We start from the raw sequence: 14,258 nt of genomic DNA on the forward strand, positions 1-14,258 counted from the left end.
AACACATGCAGGTGAGGTCTAAAGATTCAAAACATTTATTTTCACTTGATAATTTATTAGACTTTCTTCATAAAAAGGCTGACATTACAGACTGTTTAGAGCAACATCTCTTCCTGTGAAGGATCCTTGACACCTGCTTTATGATGAAAATGAAGTGAGGAAGAAAAAACACGTGTGGAAATGGGACAGATACAGAAACAAAGACCGTGAGAAAAGAAACAAGGGAAGAGAAACGTAGGAAACGTGGAAGTGAACAATACAGTGTGAACCTTTCTTTTCAAAATGAATAACGTTATACTTCCTCTTGGTTTATTGAGTACACCATTGGGACACGTCCATGTACAACAAACCTTTTTGCCTGGTTATCCAGGGTCACATGACAACAAATGCTAGACAGGCATTTTGCCAGGTTTTTTTTTCTATATATGTATGTGTGTAATGGGTGGTAAATGGGGACAATGGTTTATGTGAGTTTTAGGAATGTCAGGGATAAAGGAAGGGGTGGGGAGGGGGGATGCATGATAGGCCTAATTGCCCAATTCATTTTCTTAATTGATTCATTTTGTCGATTTCATCAGGTAGACTAAAGTGTAATTACTTAGATAATAAAAGGGAGTTTTGAGAATCAAAACTCAGTCAGCTTTTTTTTGTTCTCTTCTGCATTGCTCTCCTCATTCTTGCAGTCCCCAGTGACTTCCAACTGACCCTGGCTCCCTCTTTTTTTCAACTTCTAGAGACTAAACCCAGACTTGCCCTTGCGGTCAGTAGTAGAGGCGGACGAACCGCGTGTTAGTGCCTCCTCTGATTGGACGCCATTGCTCTCATCGCCTTGCTCCTCGGTTTGTGGCTTGATAATGTGACCCAGAATGAGAGCCAGCAGGTTGGCCTGTTCTTCCTGTGGGGTGATGTGGGGTGGTTCCCCTGATGTCGGCGAGAGCTCCTGGGGTTCGGGGGGCTGGTCTGGGGGCTGAGGCCTGGCAGCAGACTGGGCCTGGTCCTCTGAAGACCCCTGGTGGTCAGATGCCTCGCTGAGCGCAGACAGCGACTGGCTGAGAGTCTCAGGATTGGAGAGGTTAAGGAGTTGGGCCACCTGAGGCAGGCTGAGGTCCGTCTGTCCCTGGAGGAGGTTCAGCAAGACCGCCAACTCTGTCTGGTTTAACTGCTCTGCAGCAGCTCCCAGACCTGAACGCACACATTCAGACACCAGAATTAAAAAAAAAAAAAAAAAAGTTCTGCAAAATCATACTAAAATGAGCTTTTTCTAGCTGGCAATGCATACCTAGCAACACAATGTGGGTTTATGGATTCATTAGTAATAGGGACAACCAAAAAATATGAATAAAATAAATATGACATTAATTGGGTAATCATTCCATCAGTGTTACCCACCAAAAACAGAGTTTGCTTTGACTTGGAAATCAGATTATTATGTCAAAGTGCATTTCAGCTAAAATACTTGAGGCAGCTGTTACCTGACAACTCACTCTCTGAGATGGCTGCTGCCGGTGGTTTTCCTGGTGGAGGAGGCGGGGCTCCAGCCGGGCTAGTTTGGGGCCGACTATTCTCTCCGCTTGAGGTCCCTGTGGCATCCTTACGGGGCACTTTGGCTGCAGGCACATCCTCGGCCTGCCCACTCTGACGTGCACGTCGCCTCTTCTTACTCCACAGCTCGTGGCAGTCCTGATGGTGAGGAAGACTGGAAACAAAGTGGGCAGGACACAGACAAAATTAGAAGATAAAAAGAATTATAGCACAGCACAGCAGTGCTCTAAATCTAAAACTTATTTTGTAAAGAACTCAAGCAACAAAACGGTATTCACAATGCACATGTACTCTACACACTATTTCTAACAAATGAGAGAAAAGGTCTAAATATGAGACTTCTTCAGGAGCTGTGAAGCTTAATTTTAACATTCTGATACTGAGGAAGGTGAAATGGAGCTACTGACTCTGGCGGTGGCATCTTGCTGGGCTCCACGTCACACAGGAAGTCGCTGTGAAGAGCCTGCTCTGATGTGCAGCGCCGCGCAGGGTCAAGGGTCAGCATTCGGTCCAGCAGATCCAGGGCAGTAGTAGGTAAGCTGTGCAGAAGGGGAAACATTTTTCAACTGTAGAAACAGCCCAAAACTTAAAATCACTGCAACTTTGAGGCAGTGCAGCACAGCTACATACAAAGCAAACTCCTCCCGCAGTCGCCGTCTGTACTGCTTCTTAGGTTTCATGGTGTTGAAGAGTGGAAGTTTAATGACGTCAGGCCAGACTGCAGGGCAGGGGCTTCCGCACAGACGGCTGCAGGAAATGACAAGAGGGAGGAAAAGATGGAGTCAGTGGTGAAGTTATTACTTGAGATGTTGTGTTCGAGCAAGGGCATCCTACCTGATGAGCTCCAGCTGTAGAAGCTCCTGGTTAGCCTGAAAGATGGGCTTCTTAGTGAAGAGTTCTCCCAGAATGCACCTGAGCCACAACACGCAACAGGTTAGAAAATATATTCTCCCAATACATATTTGTTGTTGTGCATATTACCAAAAGAAAAAACAAAAGCTAAAAACACAATGTTAAAATGTGAATGTCTGATCCCTGTCAGACCCGGTTATGACTGTGACCAATAAAGATTGTTTTTGAATGAAGATACATTTCCAATAGTGCGTATTAAGTAACATTAACATGAGTTATCTTACGCCGGGAACACACCAAAGAGAGGCGAAAAGCGGCCAAGAGTTTACATAGTTTACATAGAGATTGCATGGCAACTCGCCTCAGGCCACTTTTCCCTGCTCTTCAGTGTGTTCAGCCCTTTTTTTTTAATACATACTACTAAAAAACAGGACTGATTTACATGAAATGGACTCCTGCTATGAACCAAGCTAAAAAATTTGGCAGCAGAGCACAAAGGCAAAGAGAACATCGAGTATCTCATGCCTGACTGGGTTAAATTCGCCTCTTGATGCCTCCGGTGCTTAAGGATGAAAAAACTAACAGACCCAGTGTGCTGCAAACATCCAGTCTGCTCATAATGCTGCAAACACATTTGCTTACAAGGCATAAAAAATGTACTTTCAATACATCTGTTATTTATTTAGTCCTGTGTCACCTTTAATCTGCTTCCATTCCATAAAAAAATATCACCAAGCATATCTGCTTTGGTGCATTTACTATGGAGGGATGTACACTTTCATCTAGTCAAATGATACTGAACTAGCACAGGTGCAGTTTTGATGTTTGTTTTTTTAACTCCTCTGCTATATTTGAGATGAAACCGTCATATTTCGCAAAATTTCCACGTTTGGGATGGTGTTTTAGAGTCTTTATTTCCCTTATTAATCCACTGGCAATCAAAACCATTTGCTTGAAGTCTGTTTATACTATGTGAGGAAAATTGTAGAATGGATGAGGACAATAAAAAATGTAGATGAACAAAGAGAAGTTTTGATGATTTTCAGGGTCATACTCACCCACAACTCCACACGTCTATGGCTGGAGAATATCTCTCCTCTCCCAATAGAAGCTCAGGGGGTCGGTACCATAGTGTGATTACTTTATTAGTGTAAGGCCGACTGAGGGCAAGGAAAGGGAGGATGGTGAGACTCAGCAAACATTCATAGAACACCTCTGCCCCCAAGTGTCCAAACAAATATTTCAGCTTTAAATAAATGGGATCCCTCAGCACCATCTAGTGGAGAATCATTGTTAATGAAGAGGAACATCTAAACTCAGTGTGACGTTTAATTACTGTCTCAATCATAATAAACACAATCATACATTTAAATCAGATCTGATATTCATGAAAGCAGAAGCAAGAAGATGGGTTATGTTATATGCAGACAACACTCGGCTCATCTTACCTTTCCTCTGAATTGTACAGCCGGGCCAAACCAAAGTCAGCCAGTTTGATTTGACCTCTGAACAAAGAAACACATAACAAAAACAATCTGATTAGGAACAGCACCGCCAAGTCTGAGAAAAAATGCTCTGTCCAACAAACTCTGACACACAAAATACAACGCAACTCATCTGCCTGAGCCAGACAGGATATTTTGGATAACTAGTTTAAATTTGAAAAACAACAATTCTCCAGGGGATGTGTAAATCGATCTACTCTAATCTTTTTGTGTGATTCTGTTTACTAAAAACTGATACTATACAGAAATGCACTACATGACGATTGAAAAATGTTAAACGTTGAGAAGGTACATCAAGCCAAATCAACATAATGATTAGCCAAACTCAGCAGTTCTATGGTGCAAATGTCCAAACTCCATCTCCATTTACAGTCAGTTGTACAGTTGCAGGGCAGTGACTGAGAGCAGACTAATGTGAGGTTCTTAACACTGCATTACACAACAAAATCTCTTTTTTTTTTATTAGAATCGTAGTTTTTACAACTCGTTCAACTTGTTTTTGCATGCGTTATGCAATGTTTGCAGATTGGATGCAGAACTTTACTGAGCAGCCATCTGTGAGGACTTGCTGTACTCCTTCATTGCGGTTATTTGAAGCGCCCAATTCAATTAGCACTACTGTAATTAGCTTTGCTGCTGATGCGCCGCCAAACACTTAGATTACGATCATTACAATTAGCATTCGACTGGTTCAGGTCTTGAATCTACAATAGTTACAGACTGCAGCTGCATTTAAATAAACTTAAGAAATGTTTAATGATGTTTAATGATGTGGATATTTTAGTGGATCTTTTAGTGGATCAATAAAATAAACTAACACATACATAAAAGACAGAGGAAACCTGTAGGTGATACCAATACTTCCAAATTCACCTGAAACTGCTTCTAGTTTGATACTCAGACTGGTTAACACCTAACTGCTACTGCAAATTAATCACACCATATTCTTCTCATTACTACATCCCACCCCCTGTAGTCTGTGTCCACTGTTTCATACCTGTTGTTGAGCAGTATGTTGGAGCACTTGATGTCTCTGTGCAAGAAGTTGTTCTTATGGCAGTAGTCCAGACCCTCCATCAGCTGGCGCATGAAGCTGCGGACATGCTCGTGAGAGAACTGGACCAGGCCCGATTCCAGCAAGCCCATCAGGTCATGGTCCATGTACTCAAACACCAAGTAAAAAGCACCTGAACAGAAAAGGGAAGATGTATTCAGAAAAAGTCACCAAAAAAGCCCACAATTATACACACATAAGTCACAATTTCAGAGGTTAGAGACTTGATGACTTCTACAAAGGTGCCCTTGAGCAAGGAGGGGTTAACAACACACTGTTTCACATTAGCTTCTTGGCAGCTTAGGGTACTCAAGCGATTTTACTCTAACAGTGGAACAGTGTGTTCAGCTGTAAGTGCGTGACTAGCTAGAGTACAATACAATACAAATCTGTCAAATGTAGTAAGGCATCATTTTCATACAGCTCTGGTTTCTGTGGGTGGAAACTTTAGAGAAGCCAGTTAGTCATGACTGTGACCCCCATGAATTCACATGAGGCCAAATAACCAAACCAACTGCAATAACTGTATTAGTCCTGGTTTATATCATTAGATGTGTATTAAGAGTGAGCTGAAAAATAATATTAAACCACTAAATGGATTCTAAAGCTGCAAATCATTCGTTTGCATTCGTAATGTTTGTTTAAAAAGACAAGTACGTAACAGGCCTATACTTTAAATTTTCCACCCATTAGTGAAACTTAGCAATTATGTGTAACTATATATCTATCCTTCTCAGAAATCAATATTCAATTCCTGCTTTCAAACACGGTCTGCAAGCTGATAAACTGCGATTAAAAATTGATAGCATACAGAGTGATTTGTCTAAAATTCAATTTTATGAAGCTTAGGTTTAATGCAATTTGACATTTTAACTGTACATGAATATAATCTCTAACTTTGAGAGCCTGTAGCCAAATAAAAGATAAAAAATGCCCCATAAGAATTTCTAGTGCTACATTAGCAGTAGTGATTTATGTGCAGTTGGGGCTGAGATGCACAGGAAACAAAAACACCTGGAAAAGTTCTGGCATATTTCCACAGGTCTGTCATTTAATTGATAAATGAGCCAGTGTGTGTTTACTCACTTTCATGCGATAATTCCTCCTGTGATTATTACTGCAGCCTCGAGGTTTTGTGCACAATAAAAGAGGGAGAAAATCCACACCATGCTGTAATGGATTTTAATTTTTATCCCTCTTACCTTTGTCCTTTTTAAAGTCGAGTGCATCTTGCTTGTCAGTGACGATCTCCTTCATGTTGACAACACTGCGGTGTTTGAGCTGCCTCAAGATCTTGATCTCTCTGATGGCTGTGATGGGGAAACCCTCTTTTTCATTGTCTAAACGCACTTTCTTCAGAGCCACCAGTTCACCTGAGAAGAGAAAAAAATGAGAATTACGTATCTGACTGCTAAAACTGATTAATCATGTGAGTGCAGATTTAATTCCCTTACCAGTGTCTTTGTCCTTGGCCTTATACACTTGGCCGTAAGTGCCTTCCCCTATGATGCCGATTATATCGAATTTATCTACACAGCGTTTGCCCCAGTCACTCTGGGTTTGTTTGCGCTCACCATATCGGGGGCAGCAAATCCTAGAAACAACAAAAAGACAAAAAACAAATGAATAAATGAATGAATAAAACCAGAAAACACTACAAGCCTTTACATAACGGATTATTTCTGCGATAAATTTGCACATCAATATATTTTTTCCAACTATTGTTTTTGTAACGAGTACTTGAACACAGAATGCAAATATTATGTGGCAAATAAAACTATCACATTGTGCAAAATGGAGGTTAGAACTCCTAATGAACCTGTTGACTGTGTTTGTTAGCACCCTGTATTGTATTAAAAAAGGACACTGCACCTTTTAACGCTCCAAGTCTGCCTCACATTCAGTGAAGTGTAATCACTACACTGCAGTTCAAATCACACAAATATCCTTCTGTATGGGTGTTTTGAACTTATTTATCATATCTACATGGATAAATCATGATCCCAGCCTGTCTGTGAACTTGTCTGTTTGGCTAAAGACAGATTCCCATCACTCGATATGGAGAGAGGTACTTAAAAATCAATGAATAAATAAATACAAACTGTCTTTTTCTTCCCATAGAGCCGACATGAAAAATGTTCACTACATTTCTGCTGTCAGTCAGTCTGGGGAAGGCAGTTTGACTTGTTTCTGCAGACAGACACACTGAAAGCATGTCAGAGTGTGGACTGAATGGACAGAACTCTTTCCTCTTTTGACAAATGAGGAGGAGGACAGGATCATCCATCTTTTTTTTCTGAAGAGTTGTTGCAAATTTGTGTTTCTCTCATACACGCTTGAATCGCTGCTATTATGAATAGTTTAGATGCAAAATATCCACAGGCAAGTATTTTGCATTTCCCTGTAGTGTACTCATCATGTCCCCCGGTGTGTTAAGGCATTTATAATGGGGTTAAATTCATAAAGACTGGAAGTGGATGAGTGATGAAGGAAACTGACTTTGGTCTCTTCTTAAGGGCTTGCTGGGGTAGTGGTGGAGCCTGGCGGATAGGTGACTGCGGGGGTGAGGAGTCAACTCCATGCAGGGTGGGCGGTAGAGGGAGATCGATGAGTGATGGCCGGCTGCGAACTTCCTTCTCTTTCCTGGGAGGCCTCTGTGAATGGGTGGACTTCTTTGGACTGATGGTGCAAAATACAGAAATAAAGAAGTGGCATTTATTGAAGAGTCAGAATAGAAATCTAATGGCTTATTATCTTCTGAGGCAGGCTTTTTCTAGTTCACTGTTTAAAGAAACAACTAGTATATAGAGAAACCACGGGACTCAAGGGAAAGGGTTGAGAAGAGTGTGAGCAAAATAAATTATGACTTACATGCATTAAAAACAACAAAAGGTTATGACTTCAGTGGTGTATTACTGTATCAGACCAGCGAGCAGTGTCATATATGTGTGTCCATATTGGGAGATCCTCACCTGTCCTGAGCGTTTCCCAGCAGTAGGGGCGGTAAAGGCAAAGGAGGCAGAGTCGACGTCTTGTGAAGCGCTGTCTGTCGGACGGGGCTACGTGTGGGAAGCGGAGCTGGCGATTTGGCCTGGGATGCGGCTGAGGGTGGGGGAGGCTGAATATTTGAGTCTGCCTGAGGTGGCGGGGGTGGAACCAGTGTGGGTGGCACAGGAGGAGAGGGCTGAGGAGGAGGTGGTGCTGGAGAGGAGGTGGAAGAGGAAGGTGGAGGTGCAGTAACCTGATCTTCACCGCCGGCAGCGTCCTGTGATAACTGTGCAGGCGGCGGGGGCTGAGTTTCTGCTGCTGTCGCCGAGTCTCTTTCTGACTGTGGAGCGTCAGCTTTAGTTGATCGTGAGGAGGTGGAGGAACCTGTCGCTTTACGTGCAGATAGACTAGGTGAAGCGCCACTGCTGGCACGAGCAGCCGCCTCAGCAGCCTGTCGCTCCTTCTTCCTGCGGGTCAGCTCCGCTCCCAGGCTGGAGTTAAGTGGGAGGCGGGAGGGGCTGGCTGGTCGGCTGCTGTGGGAGCCGCCCCCTGCCCCAGCAGAGGAAGTATGCCTCTTGCTACGAGAACGAGAAGAAGAGCGGCGAGAGGAGTAAAGCAGAGGGGAGCGACTCCTGGAGCGGCCTGACCGTCTGAAAAACAAAAAAAAGACAATATGAGAAAAATGTTATTTCCTGCTCCTAAAAATCTAAAACATGAGACAACATTTTAGGTGCCATTTTGAAAGGTTTTAAAAAGCAAACTGAGTGGGTAGTGGGTGAAACAACTTTTTCCGCCACAAGACAAACAGATCTGTCTGGATCAAATCATACTGAAAACAAAACCAAGGGGGCTTTTAGATTTGGAAACCAAAAGAAGTTCATATAGACATAAGTGAAATGAAGGTCTAAAACCTGTTTCAGACTTTTGCTTTGACTCCATTCCACTCCCTGATATCAGAAACTGAAATTTCCAAACTTCAAGACACAGCCATACACTTCCAGCCAAAGGTGGTGCCTGGAAATGATGTCTCTCTTAACTATTAAAATACGATTGTATATGTTTTTTTAAAAAGATAACTATAGACCATAAGAGACAATAATATCTTTGATAATAATTGTCTACTAAATGAGCAGGTAAATAGGTCATTCTGGGTTTGCCACTCCTGTCTAGATGAAAGAATACTTTGTGGATCCTATCTTATTGTATGATGATTTTGCTGAAAAACAGAAAGATTATTTTTGCTTCATGTAAGATAGAAAAATCTTTACGGAGTTTGGAAATATCCTCAAAATAACGCTAAGTGCTCACACATACCATCTGACGCTTTCTTATTAAATGTGCATTGTAAGTACCTTTAAGGACGACCCTGTATCTACTTTATGACTAACATAATCCACAATGTAAAAGTTGCTGCTTCCAACCCCCCCCCCCCAACATAACCACAGCTCAATGTTTCCTGACATCTTGCAGTGCAAAAAATAAAATGGCTGAATTGTGCCACTGCATGCCTGTCTTGACACCACCTCCATTCTTTTATTTTCTCACTCTCAGGCCTTAGTCTGAGTTATGTAGGGGGGAAAACCTCAGCATTAAGAAACATCTACATCCTGACTCGTACAACTGGCTTCCTTTAAACCGCAGTTTGCTGAATGGAGAAAAGGTCTTCAGGTTTGACAGGTCTGCCTGACTTTATATACATAATTTACACATAATGTAGGTTGCTTCTGTCTGATTAAATTAACAACCCAATATGTAGTTTCCTGGTCATGGTGTGTATCAGGATGAAGCAAAAAAAACAAACAAACTACCAAATATGGCTTGATAAGGTGATGTGGACCATTATTCTAAGAAATATTCCACATTTTTTTGGTATACTAAACCTCTCCTATGAACACGTGTCTGAGTTTAGGTGTCAACTTTGGACCCTCTCAGAACACGTTTCCAGGGTTTTGTTGGGGAGCATGTATACTCATATATACTCACCTAGACATGGGGCTGGTGCTGGAGGACCTGCGAGTACCATAGGGGCTGATGGAGCGTCTACGTGAGTAGGGGCTGCTGTCTCTCTCAAAGCTGGAGGACCTGTGTCTGCTGCCATGGGGGCTGTCTGATCTCTGCCTGCTACGGCGAGACATATCCCCATAAGGACTGGGGCTCTGCTGGGCCGTCCTGCGTCTGCTGTAGCTATCATCCCCCTGCTGGCCATACCCACCGCCCACTGGGCTCTCGCTGCCAGCCCCTCTTCTGGGACTGGGTGACAGAGCAGAGCTGGTGCCCTTCCTGCGAGGACTTCCCCTACTCGAAGACTTGCCTTTAGGGCTTGACTTGAGGCTCTTGGAGGACTTGCGGTGGCTCCTGTCAGCCCTGCTTCTCTGTGAGGCTGTGCGGCTGCCCTCCCCTCGACCTTCTCTCCTCTGCTGCCTGTCTTTGCGAGACTTCCCTGAGCGGCTGCTCTCCTTGCTGCGAGATGAAGATGTGGAGGAGGTGGTGCTGCCTACACTGGTTGCAGGTTGTACCTGGGAGGAGGGCATCAGCTCCCCTCGTTTAGACTCACTCTCCAGCTGGACCTGGCGTTTGGATGAGGAGCTTGATGAAGATGATGCAGCCTTCTCCTTGCTCTTTCCAGAAGTCCCTTTCTCGCGGTCTTTGCTGCTCTTTTTCTTGTAGCCACGCTCCCCATTACCAGAATCTCTAACTTTATTTGGGTCCTTGGACTTTTTTCGGGAGTGTCTATGCCCCTTGTTCTCTCTACCGTCAGCTGCTCTGCCGACATCGTCCCTGTCGTAGTCTGGTGATGGCTCGAGTCGGTCCACGCCCCCCCTCTCAGAGGGCCTGGAGGACGGTGGGTCCGAGAAAGTGTCCGAGTCGGAGCTAATATCATCGTACTCCACCAGAGGCTTCACCGTGTTGACACCAGGAGGCGCAGTATCGCCGAGGGTAACATCGTCGGGTCCTGGTGCCGCCGAGCAATCCCGATTATGTTTGGTTGATTTATGTCGTTTGCGTTTGGCGGTGGAAGAGGACATTGGAGATTTTAACTTGCCGTCTTTACTCGTCATGTCTCCTGCAGAGGTATGAGACGAGGCCTGGGTCTGGTGTGGCGCACAGCTGATACTTGGATCCGGCTTCCTCTTGGTCCCATGGTGTCGGTCCGACCCAGGCATCCCTCACGCCGGCGTCGGTACCTCTCCCGCGACTAGGCCTCGGTGCTGCAGGCAATGCATTCACGGGAGAACAGTGTTGCTTACTCCAAAAAAAGCCAAATACTGAAGTGTTACTAAGCAGAAACAAGGAGGAGGGGGGGAAAGAAAATACACAAAATAAACACACACCAGGCCGCTCACGTCCAGTCCTCCTCAGCGCCGATTCATTCCTGTGAGATCGCCAACATTGCAGGAAAAATGCCAAGTTGATTTTCCAGTATTTACTTAGAATGAGTCAGTGAATAAAAGAAGATCCCAACCAAAGAGCGGAGCATTGTGCTGTCGTCTCCGTCTCAATTTTTTTAGCTAGCACCGCTGGCTAATGCTCGGCAGCTAGCGAGCCGACTCGTAAAAAAAGGAAAAAAAGTCCCTTTGTGGAAAGCTGCTGTCCTTGTCCGGTGCCAAGTTAAGTAAAGGTGTTTTTATTCCACAGATTTACGGTCTTAGCATTCAGAAACAAGCAAACGCCTTCATTGAAAGACGCTCGTTTCTCGAACAAAATGAAAACTTGACCAGGTTGGTACTGTTTACATGTTCCCTTTAATGTAAGTTTTATCCCCTATAAATTCAATATTGATTAGAAATCATAGTTTTTTCGTGTGCAGTAGATGTTCCAGTTTATTATCAATGGCTCTGGGAGTCAACCAGGCCTATATTTAGGGCGATGCTAGTGGATTTAATAACATCCACAGCCCTGTCTGAAGGAGACTACAAACGCCATTGTGGCTCCTGCGACCAGCAGCTTCTGCGCACAGCGGAACATACCGGAAGCCGGAACACTGTCAATCTTGGACGTATCTTAGCAACGGCCTATCACAAACAAATGGCCCGCCTACTGTGCTCGTCGTGGCGCGGCAGCGACGCAAAACTGATCGCTCTGATCGATCAGTCTGCACAAGTAAAATGTTGTTTTGATCAGTGAATTATGAGCGGATTTTCAGATAATTTATTTCAGATGAGTAATGGACACACACGGCTGCTTTTTCACAATATCATGGCGATTTAAATTTAAACATGATAATAATATTAAGCTTTATTTATATAGCACCTTTTAAAAAATGGGTTTACAAAGTGCTTCACAAACCATAAAAACAAAAAATATACAAAAATAATTTCACTACAATCAAGAAATAAAGATAAGATAAGATAGGCTATTGCTTTATTAGTCCCACAATGGGGACATTTACAGTATTGCAGCAGCAAAGTGGACAGTAAAAATAGAGGACAAACAATAAATAAAAAAGAATAAAGAACAATAAATGTTAAGTGCAAAAGCAACAAAAACAATAGTAGTAAAAAATATAGTAAAAAAAATATTTTATATAACATTATATACAAAAGACAATGAATAAATTGACTTAAAGAACAATAATAAAAAGCATAGTTTGGAAATAACTTAAAAAAATACGTTTTTACGACACTGAGGTAGCTTGTCTGATTTGCAATGTAAGTACATTCCACAATTGTGGAGCCATTACAGCAGATGCCCTACTTTCCCCTTTCTCAAGCCTTGTTCAGGGGTCCAAGGGCAACAGCTGGTCAGCAGATCTGAGAGTAAGAGGAAGGGTGCAAGGGGTGAGAAGGTCAGTTATGTAGGATGGGGCAAGACTGTTTAGTGATTTAAAAACAAGCAGTAAAATGTTAAGATTAATCCTGAACACCACAGGTAACCAGTGCAATGAGGCAAGAAAAGGGGAGACGTTACCATACGTTAACATTAGAGGAGGTAATATTTACTGATATGTTATTGAACACATGACTCCTAAAGCAAAAATCAGTTATTTATTTAGTCTTAAATATCATTACACATATCATATCTTTTGTCGTGTAGAAATTAGCTAGTAAAGTCAGACAGAGCACCAATATAACAAATTAAACACACATTAGCTACACACATATGGTAAATTAGAGTAATGTGGGACACCTTTTGCTATTCTGACTTGTTTACCATATTTAAAAATGAATCCAATACATTATATCAACATCAAATATCATGAAATCCCCAAGATGTTTCCTTGTTAAATCAGAAGGCAATTTTTAGATTTTGTACTTGAGACACATGTCATGTCTTTGGTCTAGTAAAAAGACAGAGCACCAATAGCTAGCCTATAACAAACATTCAAATATTTATCATTTAATTGAATTAATTAGTGGCAAACATACGTGTACATAAAGTAATACACAATAGCCAGCCAACAAAGCTTTGTGTCGATTTTCATAGCTCAGAATATTCACACCCACAAACACAGACAGGACTCTGCTATCCAACTAAAATTTAGATTTAGTGTAGGCATTGAATGCCTGCCTCTTCAGAAGTCGTGGTGAAATTCATCCTCCTCTACATCACAACCTTTTTGGCTTGTTACCCTTGGAGCAAATAAATCTACTTTTGATCTTTCATTACAAGTTTTAGCCTGTATGTGGACATGAATTGAAAGCAGCTCAACCAGACAGGCTTTTCCTTCTCAAATGTGGTATTTCAGAAGCCTGCAGAGGTAACAATATACAGATTTTTACAAGAAAAGGAAAACATTAGAAGATTTTGTGTCACAGAAGTTTTATTTTTGTGTCATCATGTTAGTCACCTTGTGAGCCCCCAGATTTATCTCCTGACCCAGCTGGTGGATATTAACCCCTGCAGGTCAGGAACCACTGCCCAAAAGAGTCAAGTGTCAAGTTAATACAATGGTGACTGGAGTCAAACTTGGGTTCAAATCATATGAAATTAAAGTTTTCATGCCTGTTCCTCTAACAATGGATATGTGTAGTTTCAACTTGGCCCATATTACATTGACAAAAGTCATTTTTAGACACAGTCTAGTGAAACTGACAGCTGCAGGAGATTTATCTTCATGACTGATTAAAAATAAATATTCAACCATTAAATAGGTTACCAACACACTGGTTGATATTGCACTGTTTGCATCGATTTTGTTTCTCTAACTCAGCATTTATCATCATTTCACATGCTGACAGTAATTACTTTAAGTAGGTTATCATCAAAAAGCATTTGAATTACACATCAGGCTTTCCAAAAGGCGAGAAAAGAGAGATGGGAATCACTGTGATTATCAGTTCTGCTTTGAAGTCTCAGTTAATCCAAATTTTAATCCA

At 42.4% G+C, this 14,258-nt stretch overlaps 1 protein-coding gene across 3 annotated transcripts; it reads right to left on the reverse strand.

Annotated features, from left to right (window-relative positions):
• Window positions 1-19: 19 nt before the first annotated feature.
• Window positions 20-11,393, reverse strand: cdk12 (cyclin-dependent kinase 12). 3 transcript variants are annotated; one of them, XM_053339261.1, is made up of 14 exons: window positions 11,274-11,393; window positions 9,925-11,150; window positions 7,926-8,591; window positions 7,453-7,632; window positions 6,408-6,547; window positions 6,156-6,326; window positions 4,897-5,086; window positions 3,843-3,899; window positions 3,453-3,554; window positions 2,377-2,454; window positions 2,173-2,289; window positions 1,950-2,081; window positions 1,473-1,696; window positions 20-1,182 (listed from the first exon to the last, which is right to left on the reverse strand). In XM_053339261.1, exons 2-14 carry the CDS (start codon window positions 11,103-11,105, stop codon window positions 731-733), a joined length of 3,690 nt encoding a protein of 1,229 aa, XP_053195236.1. In that variant the 5' UTR covers window positions 11,106-11,150; window positions 11,274-11,393; the 3' UTR covers window positions 20-730. The 3 variants fall into 3 exon arrangements, with proteins under 3 accessions (XP_053195236.1, XP_053195237.1, XP_053195238.1); XM_053339262.1 differs by having other exon boundaries at window positions 9,925-11,184; window positions 11,274-11,379; XM_053339263.1 differs by lacking the exon at window positions 11,274-11,393 and having other exon boundaries at window positions 1,485-1,696; window positions 9,925-11,113.
• Window positions 11,394-14,258: the final 2,865 nt, after the last annotated feature.

Source organism: Scomber japonicus, chromosome 18 (assembly GCF_027409825.1).
Source record: "Scomber japonicus isolate fScoJap1 chromosome 18, fScoJap1.pri, whole genome shotgun sequence".
NCBI lineage: Eukaryota > Metazoa > Chordata > Actinopteri > Scombriformes > Scombridae > Scomber > Scomber japonicus.

Excerpts from the sequence above, each read along its gene's own strand:
- cdk12 (XM_053339261.1), bottom strand. The coding sequence starts at position 11,105 with ATGCCTGGGTCGGACCGACACCATGGGACCAAGAGGAAGCCGGATCCA. Across the intron at positions 2,290-2,376 it reads CTACAGCTGGAGCTCATCAG|CCGTCTGTGCGGAAGCCCCT; the intron begins GTAGGATGCCCT and ends CATTTCCTGCAG. Across the intron at positions 2,082-2,172 it reads CTGCGGGAGGAGTTTGCTTT|CTTACCTACTACTGCCCTGG; the intron begins GTATGTAGCTGT and ends CCTTCTGCACAG.